The sequence below is a fragment of the Lonchura striata genome, chromosome 2 (genome assembly GCF_050655825.1).
Source record: "Lonchura striata isolate lonStrDom1 chromosome 2, ASM5065582v1, whole genome shotgun sequence".
Taxonomy (NCBI): domain Eukaryota; kingdom Metazoa; phylum Chordata; class Aves; order Passeriformes; family Estrildidae; genus Lonchura; species Lonchura striata.
The window spans coordinates 20,475,502-20,500,226 of NC_140704.1; the positions used below are offsets into that span (position 1 = coordinate 20,475,502).

General features: G+C 36.0%; 2 protein-coding genes across 3 annotated transcripts in view; both read right to left on the minus strand.

Moving 5' to 3' along the window:
- The window catches only part of LOC110476205 (macrophage mannose receptor 1-like), a 32,097-nt gene extending 28,925 nt beyond the window's left edge, over nucleotides 1-3,172 (minus strand). The window contains exons 1-2 of the mRNA XM_021540979.4: nucleotides 2,964-3,172; nucleotides 838-1,236 (exon numbers count right to left, since the gene is read on the minus strand). Coding sequence (XP_021396654.2) covers nucleotides 838-1,236; nucleotides 2,964-3,024 — 460 coding nt within the window. The 5' untranslated portion in view covers nucleotides 3,025-3,172. The remainder of the gene's footprint in view (nucleotides 1-837; nucleotides 1,237-2,963) is intronic.
- A 5,007-nt stretch (nucleotides 3,173-8,179) lies between these two features.
- Nucleotides 8,180-24,725, minus strand: part of LOC110476204 (macrophage mannose receptor 1-like) — a 50,448-nt gene continuing 33,902 nt past the window's right edge. For both annotated transcript variants that reach the window (XM_021540977.3, XM_021540978.2), the window contains 15 exons: nucleotides 23,688-23,729; nucleotides 23,400-23,563; nucleotides 22,432-22,499; nucleotides 21,359-21,459; nucleotides 20,709-20,851; nucleotides 19,902-20,016; nucleotides 17,832-18,001; nucleotides 15,712-15,814; nucleotides 14,652-14,881; nucleotides 13,409-13,574; nucleotides 12,894-13,046; nucleotides 11,940-12,056; nucleotides 10,317-10,484; nucleotides 8,924-8,983; nucleotides 8,180-8,528 (listed from right to left, as the gene is read on the minus strand). In XM_021540977.3, coding sequence (XP_021396652.2) covers nucleotides 8,278-8,528; nucleotides 8,924-8,983; nucleotides 10,317-10,484; nucleotides 11,940-12,056; nucleotides 12,894-13,046; nucleotides 13,409-13,574; nucleotides 14,652-14,881; nucleotides 15,712-15,814; nucleotides 17,832-18,001; nucleotides 19,902-20,016; nucleotides 20,709-20,851; nucleotides 21,359-21,459; nucleotides 22,432-22,499; nucleotides 23,400-23,563; nucleotides 23,688-23,729 — 2,051 coding nt within the window. In that variant the 3' untranslated portion in view covers nucleotides 8,180-8,277. The remainder of the gene's footprint in view (nucleotides 8,529-8,923; nucleotides 8,984-10,316; nucleotides 10,485-11,939; nucleotides 12,057-12,893; nucleotides 13,047-13,408; nucleotides 13,575-14,651; nucleotides 14,882-15,711; nucleotides 15,815-17,831; nucleotides 18,002-19,901; nucleotides 20,017-20,708; nucleotides 20,852-21,358; nucleotides 21,460-22,431; nucleotides 22,500-23,399; nucleotides 23,564-23,687; nucleotides 23,730-24,725) is intronic.

The following is a 24,725-nucleotide window of genomic DNA, read 5'->3' on the forward strand; positions in this document are numbered from 1 at the left end:
TCTAATTTGCTGCTGTCTGTACAAGATTATGACAAACTTCACTCCTGTGCAACAGCTGTAGTGTACAACAAAAAATGTATTCCATTGTTATTTAAATTCCAAACATACTAGTGCCTCAACAGAAGGGGGATTGATTACTTCATCCTGAGTGCCCCCTCTACACAGCCCAAGAGCCACACAATTGTAGCAAAAGAAGATCTTACTCTCTAGGGTACTGTTTCATCATCATCCTTTTTCCAGGATGATAAAACATTGCATCCTAAACCATTATGAACCATTTTTTCTTTTGTTTTTTTCTACTTTTTGTTTTTACTAGGCCTGGAAAACACTACGTAAATAATGTAAATGGTGAATTCCTTCTATCTAAACTAGAAATTCACTTCTTAGAGATTATTAGAGGTCAAACCAAACAAAAGTAATAATAAAAACTAAACACAACACAATCATCTCTTCTACAAATTGATCAGATATATTTAAAAAAACTCATAGATTTCCTTTTGCTGTTGTTGTACAAACAGAATTCCCATTCTTCCTTATGTTTACATCATGGGCCTTTGTAATTTTATTCTATCATTTGAAAGAATTTCACTTTTTAAGTTATGCAGAAATGCATACAACTGTATTTGCTGAAAAGTATACAGATATATTCATACAACTGTATTTGCTGAAAAGTATACAGATATATTCACCTTTCATTTCTACATCCTATTTATTATTAGCTCCTCTGCAGATGTCACTCTAAGAAAATAGTTGCTGCCTGTCAAGCAGGAAGTGGCATGCTTTGTAGGAAGGGGCAGTCATGTTACCAAGAAATAGAAATGGAATTTCAGTACTCACCCTCATAGCGCTGAGAGCACACACTGTCTAAACTTCCATGGATTTTCCACCTGCTCCCTTTGCTGGATGCTTTGGACAGCCTCATTTTCTTTCCTTTCCCCTTGCCATAGTTGAGAAATAAATCCTTGCCATGGGTTGCAAGCGTCTCATTTCTACATTCCCACCACTGGAGTTCATTTGTCCTGTTGCAGGATTCCAAGGTGACGGCAGCCTCGTCGTCCTTGGCGAGCACGCCCAGGCACAGCTTGAGAGCCACGCTCAGCAGCTGCGTGGGGGAGACCCACCTGAACTTCTGAAACTCATCCTGCTCATCACAAGTGGTGGTTATGACTGAGCTAGAGTTCTGAGCTTGGGCACAGAGCTTGTTATCTTCATTGTAGATTGAAAATATTCCCCTACCTATAAAATAAAATGATAATGCAAACATTTGAGGAGAGGTTTCTTTGGAGATACAGGCAATTAGTTGCTATATGACAGTCTGCTACCAAAAAAAAAAAAAAATCAAAAACCAAACACCAAAAAACAAACCCAAACCAACCAGCAAAACCAAACCAAATAAAAAAAAAACAACCACAAAATAGTATATATAGTTCATAGAGAAATAAATCAAGGGAAGTTAATCATTGGTATGAAGAGTATTTATTGAAATATTCTTAAAATGAAAAAACACAAGATCTGAAAATACAGTTCTTTCAAGAGAAATTGTGCTTCTTCATACCCCTCCTGAAACCACAGTGGTCTTAAAAAGTATGTCAAAAATGACCTTATTACATTACATTTCATCATTTCTTCAAAGTTCCACAAAATCATATTTAAATGGGCTTTTATTCTGCAAGTAAGAGGACTATTTTTGCTTTAGAGCTATTAAAAATCATTTACATACTCAAAACTAAATAATTTTTATATTTGGCCCAGAGTAATATTGTCATTTTCATCTCACCAAGAAAGTGATGGTTTTTCATTTTTGGTTAATTATCTTGGGAATTTTTAACAGCTGTGCGAAAATTCATTTCTTCATAGAGTTTTATTTGTAGGTTTTTCAGGAGGGAAGCCACAATTTGCAGCATCATCAGTTCTTAGAACAGTTAAACTTAGCCAATATCCTAAGTGCTATTAATAACTACATTTGTAAATAGAAATGTGAGACACTGAACATCAGAGTTTTGCTTCTTAAGATCAACTTGGCCAAAAAGCCTCCTCCAAATCTTCACTCTTTTGCAGCTCAGCTTGCATCTCTTTGCTCGCTTCTAGGTGACAGGCAACATCACCCAACTCACTCAGCAGTTCATCAGCTTTTACCCAAGGTTTCTTGCCAAGGCCAGAGTACTTAACTGGGCCTTCATAGCCCTCCCATCCCAAAGGTGACAGGGAGTGGTTTAACAGCCTTGGTATTGTAGCTCTGAAAGCCTATAGATCAAACCAGATAATAATTAGCCTGACAGAGCTCTCTGACTACAGTTGTTTTTGGGAAGGTTAGCAGAGGATGGGTTAGAGCTCGCTTGGTCTCACCCAAAAGCATGCCCAGAAGAAATTGTCCTGTGGTGGATTAGATCACTGGTGCATTGCACAGTCCCTGCTGCCATTCAAGCAATAGTGCTGGACTTCAGAGTTCTCCATCTGGGAACTTGCCGTGGAAAAGACACTGTAATTTCTTTTCCCTCTCAGTAGTAGAAGGGTGTGTAATATAATGAATGGGAGATTTTAAGGTTCTTCCTAAAGCTCTCAGCTTGGAAATAAGTTTTTAATATGCACTGATCAGTATACTATGGTCTATATGAGCTGCCAAGAAACCCAAAGCACACATCAGCCAGTAGTTCCATGCATGCTGAGAATTCACTGCTCTTCTAGCCTCCAATGGAGTAAAGGGAAATCAGATTTTGTCTGCTTTCTCAAGAACCAGCACTGCCAAGGTTATGGCCACATCTGTTGGCACATTCCTTTCACTCATAAACCTGGGTAAAGGAAAGAGAATGCCTATGCAGGTATCACCAAACATCAAGCTAGACATAACATTTTCAAATTATATGCTGTGACTAGATCTAAGTTCACTGCCCACTAAGGGAGATAACTAGAACACATGTTAAAGAACTTGAAAACCTCCACACTAAGCAGAGGGCAAAACTTACCAGACATTTGAAGAGATGTACTAATGGAGAGTAGAAAAATCAGGGACAAGTAGAGAGACATGGCAAAAATTTCACTCCTTTCTTCCCTTGACCTTGTAAGACCAAAGCACTGCCTTGCGAGAAAACCCCACTGTACTGAAGTGGATTAACAAACCCTTTTTAAGACTCAACAACTACAAGGAAGTTCAGAGCATCAAATAAGGAACTGTGTCATGTCACATGAGTAATTTTGAAATAATATACTAATGAGTAAACTTTGTTTCCTAAGCTGGTTTTTCTAATGTATAAAAGTTTCCCATGGAAATATAAGATCTAACAAGTATGATTTTAGTGTGCATTTTTTAAAGACATACCTTATAACTCAGAATCATTATTTTTACCAAAAGGTGAGATTACTGCCTCATTTTCAGAAATAAATAAAAAAGTAAAAAATAAGAGAAAGATTTGTCTGTATCAATACATGATGAAAAAAGCCAGAGTGCACTGCTGGGACACCATGCAAATCAAATAATTATGACCTTGGATTTAGAGAGAAACAGAATTTTTCATGCCTGAAATTCCATAGAAAAGGAAAAAAAAAAAAAAAGAAGAAGCTGTAGAAAGTTAGATTTGTGTTCTTCAGGAGACACATATTCTTTCTTTTGCTCCATTCTTGACTATGTGCAGGAATAATTACCCAAGTGACAGCTGAAAAAAAAAATGGGAAAGAAAACACAATTCTAGGAAGAAAAAAAGCTGTAACTGTAAAATACTGGATTTCCAATTATTGCTAGTGAGGAAAACTAAACTGATGAGGAATATTGCCTCATTTTTCATGCCACTTGTCTGCAAAAATTTGCACCCCTAAAGTGTACACCCTACAGGCATTCTGACAAAATTCTCATGTGTACTTTGATAAAGCTTCCTCCATGATAGTTTAAAGAGCTCAAAAAACTTAGAGCACAAGGACAAGAAAAGGGACTCTGGTGGAAGCTTTGCATCAGGTTTTGCACATGGACTTCGAAAAATTTTGTTTCCCATACGTCCAGGAGAAGCTGGTCTGGCATACCTTCCCCAATATTGCGTCTGCAGCAAAATTGCTGCTGGTAGTGAATACCCTGGACACCCACACAAAGCTGTGGGATTTTTCTTCTATTACTCTGACTCAGATGTAGACGAACGACTGGGTCTGAAAATGTATGCAGGGAATTGGAGTAGAACAAAGGCACAGCAGTGGGGGAGAACTGTGGGACCTCAAGGCCAGCAGACACAGCTAGAGCAAAGCCGTGCAAAGAAGGGAGCCTGAAAAGGATACTGAGACCTGAGAAATGTGGAATAAATGAGGGCTGCTCCATAGAATTCAATTATTCACTAAGTTATGATCCATATGTAAGAATGGCTGCAGTCAAGCATTCTGGTATTCCCCAACACCAGAGTGTTTGAACATGCAACCTCAATTTTCCAACTTTCCTTCCTTCCTTGCTCAAGAGCAAGACAAATATGTCTTGTGGTTCTGCTGTACAAAACACCTCAGAATATCCAAATCTACCAGGGTGTAACAAGGACAATTACAGCAGAGAAAAAGAAACTGATTCTGTTCTGAACAAAGATCAGTGGTTGGTGAGGGATTGGTATTGATAATCTGTTGAGAGGCTGAACAAGAGTAAAACTCAGCTTTACCTCAGTGTTTGTGTGTTTGACCAGATTGCATCACAGCCCATAAAGTGGGAAAGAAAACCAGAGAACTGGGAAGAAGTGCTCCAGGATCTGCCATTTGGCGAGGCACAGCCTGACGTTTTAAAAGTGGCAAGGAACAAAAGCTGCTGGGGTTTGTGTTGAGTCAGCATTGTTCCTCTGGCAATCTCTGCTCCCAGGCAGGAAGTTACAATCACAGTGTGCAGATTCACCTCCTTTCTTCTAAAGTCCAAACTTTTTCAGAGAAAAGGGGAAACGAGAATTAAACACAAGTGTATCAAGAAACACAGCAACGTGAAGAGACAAAACCTTACATGCCATTGAATATTGCCACCAAGTCACTCCTCAGGTGCTCACAGAAATGGATGTGTGAGGCCACCTGGATTCAACTGGACCCTTCCCTACATTTATTTTCAAAAAAAACACTTATATTAAAATATGAAATTAATTTTGTGATCATTTAGCTATAACTTGATATAAGATTTCAATCCAGAAACCCCACACATAGTACAATCACAGTTTCCAAGTTATGAACATTTATTTCTTTCAAAAAAAAAAAGCCACTCTAAACTTCAGTAGGAACATTCTAGTCAAAAAAAAAAAAAAGGGAACAACATTTCTATTTTTAAATTTTCATGCTACATAATGAATGATTTTTTTCTTTCATTTTTCTAAACCACCTGATCAAATGTAAAATCTTGGCAGCACCAGAGGATTATAGATATAAACTATTACTGATCCATTAAAACATTTTTTTGCCTTTCTATTCATACTCCCTTGTTCATACTATTAATCATCTTGGTTTTCAAGGAACTATTTTCCTTGTTTTTACAGAAAATATATTTCAGAAAAGCAAGAACCCAATTCCTTTGAGAATATATATATATATATATATATAATACACACATGTATGCAAAATACAGCCTGAGACCTCCCCTAAGTAGTGTCATCTACTTGGGAGACAAAGTAAGAGATCACAAGAGCAACAGTTTGATTCTAAGGCACCTGACCAACCCCAATATAAGTACTAGTCAGTAGCAGAAAATGGTTGAAAGATTTGGTGAAGGATCAGCATACATAAAATATAAAATTAGAGTGTGTCCATATGAACATGACTCATTTCCAGTAAGACAGATTTCTTTTTTCCAGTCAAATAGAGAAGCATATTTTACTTATCTCTGTTCCTAAGTAAAAGCTTTCAATTTGATCTTATGTTAATTAGATAATGTTTAAAGTGTTTGAATTTGTTTGTATCTCTTCCTTCTATTCAAAAACTTGTGTTACAGTTTGTGTATAAAGTACCAGTGTTCTTCTTCTGCTCATGATGTGGAACTCCAATGATTCCATGTGCTGTAAATGCTACTATTACTACATTAATCTTTTTAGTGGGAAATCTGCTTCAATTCCATTGTCTTGAAATAGGAAATACTGTAAGCCATGCAGCTTAAATTTCCCCCTCTTCTGAAAATCTTTCAGGTCTTTTTAACTTACACTCTTTCTAAAATGAGCAGGCTCAGCAGCTCCATCTTCAGAGTAGGGCTTCTTATTTGGAAATTTCTTTAAATTTTCTATACCTGTTTGGACAGGAGATCAGAACTGACACAGGAGCACCTACATCTACTGCCAGCTATTAACTATCATGGCATTTTTAATTCTTTCCAACTCAGAGATGATGCTGGATTTCAGGAAAAATTAATTAATAAATGAGCTCAGAACTATCCAGGCTCCAGTAGCTGGATTCCCTTCTTGACACTTTTTAGTGATGTGCTTTATAAGTATGGCACAGAACCAGAAATGAGACATCCCCTCTATTTTTGTCTTCTTTTCAACCATACCTTTGCATATGTGCATGGGAATAAAGGTTATCTGGAAGAACGACTTCGTGTACAGATACCATTTTAAGATTGTGCAGAGCCCAGAAGAGGACTGACCTTCTTTTAGGTGAGACTGCACCTGTCTGGTGTTTGCTCAACAGCCAGCACAGTGAGGCTGGGGTTCCAGTCAGCCTCTCTTGGTCTTTCATTTTCTGTTTCACATAAATTTCTACGTGGCACGGCTCCTCCATATAGCATGACCCTCAGTAGCATTAATCAGTCAGTCAAGAGCTTTCTGTCACAAGCCACATCAGATGGCATTAAAAACCATTAGAGGTATTGATCCTTGAAAAAACATGCTTAAACAACTGTGCATTAAAAATGGAAACAGCAGTAGGAACAGAGCAAGGAAATAGCTGGGAAAAAGACACCAGAGCCAGAGAAAATAAGTTCCTGTACAAATTTCCCCATCTTACCTACATATGTATGTAATTTAAAACTTTTACTAAATCACTCAGCTCACATTTTTGTTTTGTCTCTAAGCAGATTTAATCCTGGGACAGATTCAGGAAAATATGGTTGATATAATATGTGATCACGACTTCTGCTGGAATGTCTCCCCTGTGATATGATCTTGTATTCACTTTATCATGTTACAATGTCTGATATAGATGAGACTATAAAATGCAAACCTATTTTAAAAATAAAAGACAGTATTTTTTTATTTCACAGAGCAAAATCTGAGACCACAAAATCAACTCTTGCAAACCCTTGTAAGCAAGCGAGGAATAACTCATGATTTAAATTTTACAGGATCTACAAAAATTAGGAATATAAACTCCTTGGGGAATATAAGATGTCCATAAATAGTAGCCAATTTAACCATTTTAGAAAGCAAATAAAATCAGTAGTAACTGTTATATTGGTAAAGCTAAATAGTTCTTTACTTGCATCACACATCCCACAAATCTATACTAGTTATTGAGAAACTGTCAAGAGCAGTACCAGCATGTGATCACCATTAAGAGCTGTGCAGAAACCTTCTGCTCCTAGAAGCCTTCAGAACACACACAGGCAATCTTCCTCCCTCCCCTCGGTGACTGCTGCCTGATAAGAAGGATATTTCTCCATGGCCTTCATCACCTCTCACCAGCAAACCCACTTGTGGCCAGCCAAAATTCGCAGCTAATATCAACCACACTTTTCACTCCAGAGGTCGGTCTCCAGATTTTACCCAATTAAAATCTAGAATACATAAACTGCAAGTACTCCATTTTCTGTGTTGTATGAAGTTGTAGGAACTGAAATATCATAAAGGTCTTTTTGCCCAAGTAGTTCAAAGGGGAAATGTGCCCAAATACAGACATATCCTATAGAGACTATGGCTGTACTTAAGTCCATGGGAATACTTGAAAGATGGTAAAATTAGATGTTTACTGAATAGCATGGTTTGAAACAATCTGATGCAGAAACGTCAAATCTTGTGCTTGTTCTTCAAGGGGCTCTTGGATTTTACTTTCTTTATTTTATCCATTTCTACTGCTCCATTTAATAATTAGCCAATATTATCACTTTTCTTAAGATCCACATTCACCAGTGTGATCATCAAATTCTGAGACCTGAAATCTTTCACTTTCTATAATGGCTACAAAATAAAATAACTGCAATGTATGACATTACACACACACAGAAACAAGCTAGTACAGTAATTGCACATGAGAAAATACCTTTGGCTTCATTCTAGTTGCATAATTTTAATAAAACAAGGCACATTTTATTTTATTACATTACATTTTATATTACATATTACATTTCCTTTTGTTACATTACAGTGTTGCATGTTCATTCTGCTCTATGTTGGTCACAAGATCCTTTGTGTCACTAATTCCAGGAACTGCATCACCATTAAAATACAGATTATTCTCAAAGCTGTCATTTGTTGGCAAGCAATTCTTTCTTCTTTTGTAGAAGAGATATCCTACAAGGCCACTTCCAACTAGGATGATAATACCAACAATAACTATAACTCCTGTTTTGCTGTGGTTCAGGGTAGAAGCCTTCTCATCTTTTGTCATTGCTGAAAACAAATAGGAAGAAATCAAAAGAATGCTACAGAAGTCATCTGATTACTGGAAGCAAGTTCTTTAGAATGCATGATCTTTTAAAAAGAAGGGGTTCATTTGTTTTGATGTAATGAGAAGAGGAGGTAGAAACATAACTTGATTTTAAATCACTAGTATTGCATGCCATATCACAAATAATTTATTTTTAATCTACATTTTTTAATCTACATTTGGAGATGCACCCAAATAGACTATATTGTGTACTGCTTGGAAACAGTGTCATCCTAGGAAACAGATACAGTAATTTGGTTTAAAAGAAAATGTAAAAGACATAATACAGAATAGAATATTTCTGGTTTAGATCTTATGTGGGACTAGTTTTTTTCTACTTGAAAGACAATATTCTTACCCATTGTAGGTATTTCAGCTGGTGCCATTTCAGATGCCGATGGCATTTCAGTTGCTGGAACTTGAAAATAATATTAAAAATAATTATATTTTTGTGTGATTAATTATTTATACATTATTTATTTTTATATTTTGTAACATACTGAAAATCATGTTCTGAAAAACTATGCCAAGAAAAGCTGCATTTCTATGAAAATGTGTGACTAGATTGTGTCCTGTTTTGAGGTGAGTTACTATATAATCCTTGCATTGACTCTGGAATTAGGTTGAATCTGTGGCATTCCAGATAAGTAGACTAGACTGGCTGAAGATAATCATAGAAAAAAGTAATTAGCTTTCATCTGCTTCAGCTATTTGGTCAGCATCAAAACAGGTGAATGTCAGTATCAGCACAAATAATTGAACTAAATGGTGAAAAAGGAGAAGTTGCAATCTATTTTAATACTTTCTACCCACATCTATTAATTTTTGTCAATGACAATACAAAGAGATTGATAAATGGACTCTGAAAGGGTGGATATACTGAGATGCTGCAGTATTTCCTGTAAAAGATACAGTCATCATTACAAGCATTTGAGTAAGTAAGAATAATTTTGCATGAGAACAAATTTACAGAAAGGATAGCAGAATTTCTCTCATTTCCAGTATTGTAGAGGAAGTCAGTATATTGCAGCTACACATTTCAACTTTCTTAGGAAGCATAAGTAAGAGATTTTGATATTGCAATATATACTGGAAGAAATTATTATGATGACTTTTAGGAATACATATGAGCTAGATGTCCCTACTGTCAAATTTGCACATTCAGTTATTTCAGGACACCTTCAGTTTAGCACATCCAAACTGTGCTATTTGCTTTGCTTTTCATTCATTCATCTATTCACAACAGGAGGACACAGAGACAAAAGATCCCAAGCTGTTAAATAAGTCACACTTTATAAATACTCAATTCATAGAAACACTAACTACATCATACTTAGAAAACACATGCACATGAGACTGGCAGAGGGAAATAAACAATGGCTACTCCACAGGCAGAGCAGAGGGGATGCCCTGAGGAATATGTTTGATAGATTTGTGTATGCAAGGCATGGTCCTTGCATTGTGATTTCTCAACAGCTGTCAATAGAAAACACGCAAACTTGTTGAGTGTATACACTAGGTATAGCTAAGATATGAACACAGTCTTTTAAAAGCAATTCTTAAGGGACTTGACTACTGTCCAGAACTACTTTCTGAAAAGAGTCATTCTGTCTTTTTCTTGGCATGGAAATGTGTATCCTTTGGCATTTATAAAAGCCCAGAACATGCACCTGAAAGGCATTGTGTGTAATGGCCATCTACTAATACTAGCTTATCCATACATAAAACTAATTCATAAATGCAGCACTTACTTTTTGGCTTTTTACAAATATATCCTTTGTAGGAAGAGCAATAGAAATTATTCCAATACCCAGAATCTGCATACATTTCAACGCAGTGCTCATTTTGCTGAGAAGAAGGCTCTCCTACATTCCAGTTGACAAAATTCACTGCACTGCCATCTAGCCACAGCCATAGTCCTAATTGAAAAGACATTGAATATGGAAAAAAAAAGATAGTCTTAATTACCATACTGACACCTTCACATGCTCCATATTTATTGCCTTCCTGAGAAATTTACTTGTCACTACTTTTGGAGACAGATCACTAAACTATTTACTTCTGACATGATATGTTGCCCCTAAGATTTTATGCAAATGATATAATATCAATTTTTGGGAAATGGCTGACAAATCTGACTTATGTTGTTGCAGAGGCAAGATAGTTCCAAGAAGAATGTCCCTCAAGTGATAGTAATGGTGCAGTGTCAATTATTTATTCCATTAATAGAAATAGTAATGTTAAAATATAACTTCACTTCACCAGAATGCTCTTTATTCCAGTAATTTGTAGGAAGGTTTTGTGTTATTCTTTTCAAAGCCCACACTGAAGTCTTTCTTGGTCCAATTTTATTTCATTTGTTTTCCAGTTTCTACTCATTTCCATAAGATTTACACAGACGATTTTCCTTTTTATAGATCTCCTTCCAAAATCTTGTGATCGCTGTTGCTCAGCTATGCTTGGGACTTTCTGCTTCTTCCTTCCGGTTCTTTTTTGCTTTCTTTCTTTTAATAGTGCTATTTATTTAGAATAAATGTACTTCTTGTGACTGTACGTTGTACTCAAGGAAATTCTTAGACTCAGAATGAAAATTGTATTTTGATTTTTATAAGATTCAATATATTTTGCTTTTGTTTTGGGTTCTTTTTATTTGTAATTCCTGATACCCTTTTTGTGAGGACGTGGCAAGTGAATACAATCTGGATACACACATAAAGGTATGAAATTCAGCTATGCACTTATGCTGAAATTACTATTAATGACTATGTAGAGCTATAATGAAGAGCTGAAGAACTCTTGTGTTTATGGTCACTGTGAGAAGTGTGCTGCTCTACACTGCTCTAGAACCACTTTTAGAAATACTTTTTATGTCAACTGACCACATGAGTGAACCTCAGCTTTCCTCTGTGTGTCATAAATATAAATGACTACCCTCGAATTCTTTCCTTCACCAAAAATTTTCACTACTCCTGGTTAAGATTCAAGCGCTGTAATTGAAAAGTTGTCTTATCCCTAAGAAGTTTTTCATTGAAGTGTTTGGGTAGGCAGTTGAAAAACTAATCTTCCAAAACTCAAGAAAACCCCACCTGAACTATTTTGCAACCCTGCCACTGATAGTTATATTGGTATTTTTTGCCTGAACAGTAAAAGATTGTACTTTAAAGTCTACTATAAGGATAGAAATATCTATCTAATTGAATATTAATTGCATTAATGTGAAAGCAATAATCATCAAATACAGGATTTAATTGCCTATTCTGTCTTGCTTTATCTTCCTTATTACAGAATTATAATGTGAAATTTTCAACACTCGTGCCAAAAAGCTTGCAGTAATTATTCACTAGAAAAAAAGACATTAAAATTAGAGAAAGTACCATCCACATTTCTGTACATTCCTGTCCAAAATGTTGATGTTTTCCCTTCAAGTGGTTCAAGGTTGTAGGTCAAAAAGTTGGCTTCAGCCGAGTCTTCAACCGACACCAGAGAGGCACCTGGAAGGCACAGGGAAGGAAAGATTTCTTAGAGTTGTTTCACAGTGGAAAGCATTCTCATTGTCCTGTCAACAAACTGCTTTATGAAAACCCAGGAACAAAACTAAGTATCAGAAAAGAGAGGGAGAATCCTCTCACCCAGTGTCTACATTTGCCATGGGTTGTTAGGTTCTTATTGACCATATGACAATATATAATTCCAGTGAAGGTAAATCCATCTAAACCAGTTCTGCTGGAGAGTGGCTGAGATCTCTGCATAATCTAATGGGAGACCGGACACCTAAGTCACACTGCCACCAATGCCATAAAGAACAGTGCTACTGACATATAAAGTCCAGCATAATCAATCTTCATCCCTTTCCCAAAGAAGGAAGTTGAGAGAATTAAACTGCACCACAGCCCTAGTTTACTCATATATTATCCAGCCTAAACAGCTTTCACTCCAGTGGCATGAAACTGCAATAATCAAGGGAGAAATTAGATCAAGAATACAAAAGACACAAATTCCATTAATCTTTAGTGACCGCTGTGAATGAAGCTGTTTATCTCCCATCAGGGTCAAAGTATAAGATTTCCATTTTCATGATCTTCATTCCAGGCCACACAGCTCCTCTCATGCCTGGTCCCACATATATGAGACAGTGCAGTAGACAAAGGTTTTCCATTACCTCCCACATTAAGGCAATAATTGGAAGCAACTGTCTTGTCCAACACTTGGACCATACCCAGAATCACAAAAACACACAACACATGTTCAGCTTTCCACAGTTAGGAAAACAAATGGGTTTTGTTACTTGATACTTTTGATACTTATTTTAGGAAAAATAGGATTCTCACCTAGTCGAAGGCATTCTAAAGATGCCTGGGCCCAGTTTCTTGAAGAGGAAGATTCAATGTAGTAACAATGACCTCGGAAAGGGATCCAAGACCTGTGTCCTTCTGATTCAGGACACTTTCCTGGAAGCTGAGGGGGCTCAGTGGGAGCTTGAACTGATTAAAAATAGTTAAAAAAAAAAAAAAAACCAAAAAGAAACACATGTGACTACTTCCTTACATTCACTGCCTTTTGATTTTTGGGGTTTTTTATATTGCAAATTTATTCAATAGGAGAGTAAATGGCAGAGTAGTGTGAGTCTTAGCTTTGCAAAATTTATATAACACTATTGATATAAAGTGACAGCTACTCACATTCACACTGGCTCTTTCTTATTATGTGTTTGCCCTTACTTTAAAGTAGCCCAATTCATCCTCAGTAAATTCTAATGATTTCATCTCTCTAGCTCTGGAAATAAACCCCAGCATCTCTAATGAGATGTTGATCAAATTGCAGTGGTCAGACTTCAAGTTCTTACCATCAGACTTTTTGCAAACAGAGAAGTAACTTTCGTTGCAGAATCCTGTCTTCCAGACTCCAGTAATGTCAAGATAGACACAGCCTAGTTTTTGCTTTGGCTCCCCTTCAGCCCATTTCGTGTACTTCATTCTCCAGTTATCAATCCATTCATAATGCCCATTGGTCTAAGGAAAAAAAAATCAACTGGAATTATTAAACTCTATCAATCTACTCTGTCTACATAGCACTTTGTGCTAAAAGGATTTGGGCTTTTCTTATAAGCTAATAATAAATACAAATGGCTCAAACTTTGACATTTTTGTTGTGACAAATAGATATGTATTGAGAAATACAGCAGTGCAACAAGTACTTTTCAGCAAAAGGAAATGCAAAGTGACATTGAGTTAATGTTGACCTTAACAATACCTTTAATTGGAGACTAATAACAATTTCATTAAAAATAAATTGTAGGAGTGAAATTTTGATGACTAATTTTTGCTCTAACTCTTTCCCCAGAAGTTTCAAGACATGTAGATGATTTTAACTTGGAATACATTTAAGTCCATAGTAATTTCCCACCAAAGCTGGTTAACTCAGTGATTTATCCTGGCGATTAATATTAGAGGCATCTTTTGATTTTTGGGACATGGTGTATTATGTTCATATATTTGGGGTTTTTCTCATTTGCTCAGACAAATGGAGTGTGTGGGACAAGTGTCTGTGCCAAGAAGAAAACGATACCGTATTTAAATACACAGAAAGTATTAAAATACCCAACAACTGAGAAGGAGGAGACAAATAAAATTGAACTAGGTAAACTAATTAATTACTTGATAACTATCCTCAAAAATTGTAAAATATTCATAATAATAGCACCTTCTTATACTTCTCAAAATTAGGTATCGTTACTACAATAGATGTTTTCTTCTGTAAATTCTAAAATATTAGGATTTTATATCACATATATATCACACTTATACCTGAAATATATAAAGAGATATTACAAGATGCTAGACTAAAATGCCTTATTTGGAAGTGCATAGAGTGGAATATCATAGAAAAAAATGTGAAAAGCATGTGCAATATACACGATTTAATCAGATTAACAGAAGAGGATGGACTCCTCTGACAGCACAAAGAAGTTTTTAGGTTCAAGATGTAAGCAAATAAGCTGAAGTAAAGAGAGAGATGATAAGACTTTTCAGTTCCTGACTTGTCCATGAGAAAAGCCGCATCATGTTCAATTAGTTTAATTTTCTTACCACATTGCTATTAAGACCAATCCACACAGGCACCCCATATTTTAATATCTTTAGCCACAGGAATGAATGAGTGTAGGTGTCTAAGACACTGGAAAGGTCAAATTGATTTTGTTTGCAGTTTTTCCGTGCATCCTCCCATGTCATTTTGCTGTGGATGAACAAATAACTACTATTCCCATAACGGATAATGTTGGATGGGGATGAGGTTGTAGAAGGCAGAAATTCAGAATCTGTAAAATAAAGGACAAAAAAAGACCCATTTACTTGTTCAAAAGGGTAGCATGATTTCACTGTGGTTATAAATAGAACTATTATTATTTATTTATTATCTATTTATAACCATTATTTATGGTTATAAATAGAACTATTATTTATTTCATATTCTCTGGTTTATAATCAGCATGGATAAGATGCACTATGCTTTAAGCCAGCAACAGTAGTAAAATTCAATTACAAAGCTATAGAGAGTTAAAGAGCTGCTTAAAGTAATTTATGATAAATACTTTGCAGAAACTGTTTGGTTTCCCAAAGACTTTATCTTTTCCAAGAAATAAAATGGTTGCAACAGACCAGTCCTTAAAAATTGCTCAGATACTTAGATGCTAGATTTAAATATTTATAATCTCTTTTTTGGAGACAATTTTACTCAATTTCAGTGCAGATGGGTTGCAGTCTCATTCCAGATAGTTCATGCTACATGTACAAACCAGTATTTTCCAAAACATGTTTTGAAAGCCAATGTACTCAGAAAATGATAAGAACTATGGAACAAATGTCATATCAAGAGTCATACTAGACACAAAGATGCAGACACAAATTCCAGCTCAGGAAAATAGCAACGCAGCATTTGCTGGGAAGTGTCAGATGAGAGCAGTGACTAACCAGTCTTCTGACACATTTGGCTATTTGACCCTTTTCTTCCTGCCTGAAGAACAACTTGTGCATTTATCTTTATTGGATGCAAAATCATTATTAAATCCACATACTTAAGCAATTTCCTGTGGGGGGAAAAAAAAAGAAAGAAAGAAAAAGTTTTGGTTTCAACTAAAAAGAGAAGTACCTGCATTAATTTGGCATATATATCCTCTGCTGTTATCACAACTCTGATCAGCCCACTTCCCTGCTTCCTTAACAGGTTTGTTTTTCATGGCAACACAATCAGCCTCGAGGCAAAGAGATACAACATCAGTTAAAAATAGCTAGAATAAGCAAAATTGAAACTTTTGACCCACATTTGCATCTTCAGACACAAGTAATGCTGTAATTTTAGTCTCATTATCATTGTAATATTTAGGAGCACAAGTTTTAAGTTACACAAGTGATGTGGAAGTTTTATTCCTCTTACATGTCACAAGTTTATTTGTTACTTTCTATTGCACTACCTTTGGTGAGTAAGAGGACCAGAGAAATTTTAGTATTCTCAATGCCCAGGCATACAGCATAGGGAGGAGTCACAGATAATTTGAAGAGAAATTATATCAATCATTGTAGAAAAGACTGGATAATTTTTCCCCAGAAATAAACCGGAACCCTTAAAGTGCAGTGCAACAATTTATTGTTTCAAGCTGTAATAGTACACACAGCAAAGTTAGAACAGCTCCTGCCCAAAGGCAGCCACGGCTCTGCCTTACTATGACATTTCAACTTCTCTGACATGGATACAATAGACAGAAATTAGATTAGCACATATTAAATAAACAGTGATTAGTGCAAAGGCCTGCAGGGTTACATGTGGCTTTGTGTGATGAAACATCCATATTTAATTTTTTGTTTACTTGTTTGGTTTTTTTCTGTTCATAAGATGTTAAGATAACAAGTTCATTTTTGGCTGAAAACACCTTTGATTTAAATCTTTCAAACTGAACCGTTGCATACTCATTTTTACTAACTATGATAACATTTTTTTGCTAAGATCAAGTAAGCTTAAAAACAAATATAAAATTTATGAAAAAGGGACTTTATAAGTTGTCACATTAGACTTCATAAAATCCTATTACTTCACATAAAAAGAGACAACTCTTTTTTTAAAAGTAGCATTTTTAAAATATTTTCCTTTAGAACTCCAAATTCTACCTCATTTTTTTCCTCCTTTAGAGATAAGAAGCTCAAAGGTGCTCCTTTCAAAGACATGGAAAAGGATATTATACACAAAAATCGAATTTCTACATTAAAAACGTCATTCAAGAGAAATAGAGTGCTATAAAGTGTTGTAGTTCCAGAGAACGCACACATTATCAGAGAGAAAGGAACTCTGTGACCTATCAGATCAGTTTGTTTGACAGAACAAGAGAGTGATTTTCTGGTGGTTCGGGGTTTTTTTTCCTTGTAAAAATTGAATGGCTGTGTTTTATAGACTCATGTCCCTCCTTCAACTGTGACTGGCAGAATTTGCTTATTTGCTTATCTGTAAGACACCTGCTTCAGGGGAATGTTTGTAAATGTCCCCTTGCAAACTACATTGCCAACTGGGAAGCCTGCCAAGCTCTGGCACAACTGTCACCAGAGCACCAGGATGATGTTCTCATTGCTGTGCTTTTGGGAAAATGCCATGGAGGGCAGGAGAACCACTGCCCCATTGACACAGCCTAGGAGAGAACACAGGCTGAACACAAAAGCTGTGTAGCCTTCACAGACACAGAGAACTAAAAACTGAAACAAGTCTTTCTATGAGCACTGCACAGATCCTGTCAAAAGCATTCACTCTGCTTGGATCTGCTTGGATATAAATTTACCTGGATTTATATCCAACTTTATATCCAACATGCATACAAGTATCAAAGTAGTATGTCAAGCAGTGACATACCTAAAATCATCACAAATGCATTCATTCAATCTTAGGCAAGGTGGGTATTGGTCTCTTTTCTCTAGTATAACAAGTGATAGGACAAGAGGAAATGGCCCAAAGTTGAAACAAGAAGATTGGATATTAGGAAAATATTCATCACTAAAAGAGTTTTTAGGCATTGGAACAGGCTGCCCAGGGAAAAGTGTTTAAGTCTTCATCCCTGGAGGTATTTAAAAGAGATGGAGATGCAGCAGTTAGGGACATGGTTTAGTGGTGGCCTTGGAAGTGCTGCAATAACAATTAAACTAAACAATCTTAGAAGCCTTTTCCAATCAAAATTATTCTATAATTCTATAAAATCAAACTTCAGTGAACAATTTGTGATTGCTATTTACCTGGCCGCTATAGGCATATAAACCCATATGTCCTGACGGGAAGCCTTTGGCCCAGTTTGTAAAGTAAACCCCTGTTCCATCTGTCCAGAGGAATCTCATTTCATGATTTATATCATTTAATCCAATCCATGTCTCAGTGGCAAAATCTTTTAAATGGAACGTAAGGAAAGCTAGAATGAAACAAATGCAAAGAAAAGAGGAATAATTTTAATATTTGTGAAATATTTGGCCTCACTGAGATTGATGATATTAAATACTTTTTCTGAAATACAAAACACTCCACTGCTGATAACACAAGCAGGTGAGATGAAAAGGAGGTGAATGTTGAGTTTGATGAATGGGGAAGTAGATATATAACTGTGGCTTGGGAAAAATACTTCATCTAAGTATCTAAGCTGGTTCTGGAATGGACTCCAAAAACATGACAGAAATTATTTTTATATGTCCCAAGACACATCTGAATCTTAGTTCAAGACACTGACAGCTGTGGGGATTACACACATTTTTGATAATCCCACAAGAGTGGTTGTCCCCCAGTGACACAACAGCACCACCGAGATCCTGCCATTCGTGTTTCTGCACAAGCAGTGCTGCTCCAGAACCAGGAGAGTGTTTCTTCCCTCCCCGGACTGCTGGGCAACAGTCTGCACTGCCTTGGCAGGGAGCAAAATGCACAAGAAACCTGCTTCAAACGAGACTTAACAGAACTATTAAACACAAGCAAATCAATTATCACAGCTTTGCACAGTCCAGGTGGGGTGCTGATGTGTCTTAGCTAGCTCAGAGCAGGCTAGGTCAGCTGATATTCATCCATTATAAACATTATGAATTATATTCAATCTACTGGTTTAATTCATTCAATCCATGCTGCATTGAATGTGGTGATAAAATGAATATACTATGGCTTTTGCCAACCATTGCAGTCATGGTTATGAATGTTTTTTCCTCTGAAAAGAATAGATTAATTTCTGTCTATTCTGTTAATCATTCACCTCCCTTCAGCATTTTTAAATGTATGCAGCTTACTCCTCCAGGAATGAAACCTGTAGGTTTTTTTGCCAAATATTAGAATTGATGTTCTGCCAGAAATTGTAACAGGAACTCAGGCCTTTATGCCTGCACTTCCTGCAATGATAATAGTTTTGTGCTAATAGCTCCATTGCTCATTTCTCTTTTACCCAGAATTCAAGTCCTGTGCATTTATTAACCACTTCAGAAAATATGTAGAATAATAATATAACTGTTTGAAAAATGAAAATTTGATTCTTATGCTCTTCACAAGTGGAAATCATAAGTAGTACTAAGTTTTTATCAGCAGTTTAAATTAAAACTATTTAACTGCTCGGACTTCAATGCATTGTTTTACAATGATTGAGGTTTTAGTGTGCTCTCTTGAGTTCACAGACAGTATGTGTTTTGCAGCATTTGTTTTTCATCACATTCACATGTAGGATAAAACATTATGCCTAAAAAACCAGTCTATCTATCAAAGTCAATCTAACATCTATCAAGGACTTCCTCTGTTTTTAGTTTGGACAGATGCCTTGTTTATTCAAGCATGGGGTAGCTTTCCCCCTCTCATCTCCCTGAGACAGGGATGCAGCTGTTGGGTTCATTGCAATAAGCTCCTCTAGTGAAAAGAGTGGCACTTCTGTGAGGTGAGCTCTGCATATGTGTGTGAGCACTCAAGCCTCCTTGAAGTTGCCCACAGGCAGGTTCTCATGCTAAAGACATTCTACTTGATTTAACAAGAAATCCATGCAGCAACTTAATGCCACCTAGTGAAACCACATTGTTTGGAATGGGAATTGCAGGGTCCAGCTGGCATCATGTGCAAGCATTAAAAAAAAACACTACTTTGGCTCCCAGGACAATATACACATATATATATCTCTGAGCCAACACTAAAATTTGGTAGATTTAATGGAAGACATCTAAAAATTATATGTTTGGGAACAAAGATCAAATATGCAGTCATTATTCAAATCTGTTTTTATTCAGACAAACCCCAGCCAGCCTGTAAGGATTAAATGTCATGTCATCTATTTGCTACAAAACTGTGCACAGTACCTTGCACTTGTTCATTAGGGATCGAGGCCAGGTTTCCTCCTAAATTCATGCAAGCTGTTCGTGCAGCATGCCAAGTAACACGTTCCTCTTCTGTAGATCCAAATATTTTGTAACACTAAAATATGAACAAATTCTCTATATATTATCTTCATTCTAATATCCCTCAATTGATAATCACTGTTTTAAACAGAGCAGGATGAAGAAAAGGCAGTAAAAGAATGCATTTATCTGAAAAAATACATTCAACTTTCAATGAGCTCTTGTGTTAGTCCTAGTTCTACATAAAATTAGAAGTCTCACTAAAGTGTCTTGCTCAACAACTAGATTTGATCTGAAATCCCTAGAAAATAAGCAAATCCTGATTTTTCGATAGACAGCTAACAGTGCTAAGTTATGCATGACTGATCTTTGTCTAATTATTCATGTTATTTTACAATACATACCATGTTAGTAAAGTTAAGGAAGACAAAATGTAGTCAGGAAAAAGCATTACAGCTTGCTCAAAAAACACCTAGATCAAGGCATCAATACTTAGGAATTCTGACTAAATGTGTATAAAAACATTTGAAGAGCTGACTAGAGAATTATCTTTCATCAACTGCAACTGAATTTGCTTCATTAGAAGCATCAGAAAAGCCTTTCCTGCAAAACAATGGATAGGCAAACAAAGAAAAGCATGTGTCATAGCTCTCTGCATAAAAATAACAACATATTGTATAAATAAGAAACAGTATGATTGAAAGATTCCCTTGTTTTCTATTTAATGCATTGCCAAACATCCAGCATAGATCGTATTTGTTATGGTACCTTGTTATGAAAAGAAAGCCAAGCTGGACGACATCCTCTTGGACTTGAAAATGTTGTTGGAGGAACAGTTGAATTAATGGAACTGTTGTGCCTTTCACATATGTAGGGATTTGGATAGCCACAGTTTATATCATTCCAAAATCCTGGGTGTAAGATAAATGGGGAACTGTATGACACCACATCTCAAGCTGGTTAATGGAAATCAGTTTCACTCATTCTCACATACAGTGCTTTTAGTTGAAAGATCAAAGCTGTCTCTCGGTTTATTATCATTCAATATCAGTGTCTAGGAAAAATATGTCACTTTATACATGCTGTAATTACAGACTGTTAAAAGCTTTGCAGAGCCAGGTACTAGAAACTTCATAGTGACACATTAGGTCAATTTTAATAAAAAATATAAACCAGCAACCACAACCACAGACTCTGGCCACAAAGCTCTATCAGATCTTCCCCACGTTAGGCTTCAGGTAAGCACAAGAGTACAAAACTATTAAGTCCTGTAAGGAATACTGTAGTCTGCTTCAATTACTTTTTGTAAAAAAGAAAAAACAACAAAAGAGGAGGAAGGGATGCTTCTCAGAAGAAAAAGAATGTTGTGACACAAACACACAAATAATGAAATTCATGAAAGAACATACAAAACTCACCTAAATTCTTATACATAACGACACAGTTTTCATCATTATTTGCGAAGTTAGGTTCATGTGGTGCCCATGCCAAATAATTCACTGGAGTGCCATCCATCCAGCTTAATAAAAACAATCCAACAAAATGCTTCTTTAACATAAAATAGAACTTCTTCCATGTTAAAAAAGTAACTTTTTAATATGCTAAATATATCTGCTCATAGTAAAATGTACAAGGTTTTTTGACCAAATTGCCTCTTTACTAGTTGCACTAAACTACTCTCTGTTCAAAGACATACAAGGTAAAATACAAACATCGGAAAAACTGAATATCCATGTAGATTAGTCAATGAACAAAACTGTAACCAGGAAAATTATTAGGACACATCTTTCTAGTGATCTGCAAGTGACAGAAGTGCCCAGGTTCATGCTTCAGACACATTCACAAGGTGCTTAAAAGTATATTCATCTTAGGGTCCCTACAAAACCAGCAAGGCAGAAATACCTCCTTTTCAGAGGCTCAAGTAATTATCTTAATTATCCTCTGGAGGTCCCTCATTGTTACTGTGGACTATGAGGAGATCTGAGAACTAATAGGCATCTATCCAGGCACTTCAAACACAGACTGAACTGAATCCAGGCCTAAATAAACATCACGTGTCAAATACAGTGCTGCACATTGATATTCAGAAAGGCTTTCAGAAAACCTGCTTGACCTCACAGTGCAACAACTATCATTGTTCCAGAAAAATAAAATAGGTTTCATTTGATCCTTTATTAGAGTCTGTTATCAGCAGTTAAGGATGGGGTAAAAAAACCATTTTTACCTACAAAATGTCTTATATATTTACAGTTAGAACATCTACTTATATTTTCAGAATGAATCACACAATAAAGGAAACTAGAATTCCTGAATAAAAATTCAAAATATATTAGCTGCAGTATAATTTTTGTCTAGCTTTGAGCAAATTCTATTTTATTTAGGAAACATGCAGCATTTCTTCTGCATAATCTAGAGCTAAATTAAGATGCAAATAAACTACTTGGGAATACAATAATGTTTAAATTATGACTCAAAAGTGGGTATGACCTACCTTGTACGTTGGTCAATACTCAGTTGTAAACCAATGAAATATGCACCCTCTTTGCCATTTTTCAATATCTAGAATGCAAAAATTAAAATTACACAAATGCCTTCTATTGTCATATAAACCTATTTTGTTACTGATGAGTAATATACCTCTAACTGACAGAAGATATGAACTGGATACATTCTGTAACCACAACATTTAAGGCAAAGCAGCTCACAGCTGACAGTCCACAGTCAAACTTCACCATTGGGCAAAAGGTGTGGTCACTGTATCAACACTTCTCACATTGCACTTGAAAGCCACTGAAATCAGAACCTATTGCACAGTCTCTGCAGTGGACTTTATCTGACTAATTCCTTGCAAACACAAGCCCATTCTTACATTTTGGATACAAATTGATACATGTCCTTGTGTCCTCTTCAGCCAGCTCAGGAAATGTTCTATGTAGTTTAAATATAATTTTTAAGCATATTCCAGATTAAAAATAAATTGGCCTCAACCAGCATAAAAAGCAAACAATTCTAATGATACAGTAAATAGGATTTCAAACCTCTTTCTCATGGCATAATCCATGTCCAGTTTCTTCTCTCTCCATAATTATATTCTCACAAGAAGGAGGCAAAGGAGCAAACTTGAGGACCAAAAAGAGGCTGCTAGGTAGACTATAGCCCAGATAAACAGATAAAATCTAAATCCCATGTTCTGTGTGTTGCATGTAAGTCAACTGCTGCTTTGATCCACTACTTAAGATATCCTACATATTATAACTTATCAGTGTAATACTTTCTGCTAAAATGAAGCTACAGATGTCTTTAAAGTTAGCATTAGCTTGTTCTTCATACTAATCTGTCTTAGTGTAACTGCAATATCACTATCAAAACTTGTAGGGAGAACACCATGGTGAAAAGGATCTGTGCCCATGCTCACTTGTTTTGGATGGTTTATTCCATAGTATTAATGATTTTTCTTACATATCGCCAGAGGAACTTTCTTTCACTTTCACTCTCAATGACAGAAAGGTCTCCAAAGTTCTTTTTGCAGAACTCACGACCCTCTTCCATAGGAACAGTCTCCGTGCTGAAATAGTACTGTTTGTCTTCGTGTATAATCCATCCATCCTCAGTAGTCCTGTATTCTGTAAGATAATTGCCAACCTAACTGTTCTGCTCCTGAGGTACAAGAATCCTTCTTAATAAAATTTTAACAATGCTTTTGAACACACACACACACAAACAAAGAGCAACAGCAGTAACACCTACCGGGTACAGGAGATTCTGTTGGTTCAGGCTTCACACTTGCCCCTGTGAGAAAAAAAAAATATTATTATAGTACACTTTCTGTCTGAAAAGAAGATATTTCATGTGCCTGACAGGCATGTTTTAATACTGACATTGACTTTCACAGTTAGCAATGGATTTAGTACCAAAATGTGAAAGGAACTAAATAACCTAATTATCTTAATTTTGGTATAATATTCAGTTTTAAATATGTAGTCTTGTTCCCTGAAGCTAGTCCTTACATGCAAAGTATTATAAAATACCTTGAACTTTACCTGAATCAAATAAGTTTTTTTGCTCATTGAAAGCAGTAAACCTTATGTCCCAAAGCATTAACTCTGTAAAGACAGTTGTCCTCGATCTGCATCTCCCTCTTTTCCTGTGGCCACCAATACTTGAATTCTGACTTAAACCAGAGACAGGAGGAATGTAGGCTGGGTTATCATCTGATGGGGTGCCCTAACCACCACAGGGTGAGGTTCTTTCCATCTTTCTCTGGTTGAGAGTAACTTCTACCTTGATCTTACAAATTTCCCTAGATAAAATCTTGCTGGAAATGATAAAGAAATTAACTGGTCCTCAATGAAAAGAAAAACTTTAGACTAAAGAATTCCCATTTGTTTTTGCTATGGCATCATGGAGATGGGATCTTGAATGTCATTAGCATTTCAGAAAAAAAATTTATTATACAGAAAAACTCTGTCAGTTTAGGCTTACCAATTAGTTTTGTACTAAAATGTAATCTCACTAGTGATGACATCTATTAAGACAATCTATGCCTAAGAAATTCTCTTATCACTAAAAGGCAGAGCTGATATTTATTGTCAGTAATCTAATGCAACATCTTTATTTTGCTCCTCTCCATCCCAACATAAGAATGCCGTAAAACACTGAAATGTGCTGCACTTTCTAAAAACTCAGATTTAGATAGATGCACTGCTAGTGAAACTCAAGTGTTCCCTAAATTATAAACATTGTCTTGATATCTTTAGTAAATAAAAAGCATCCAAACACATATCT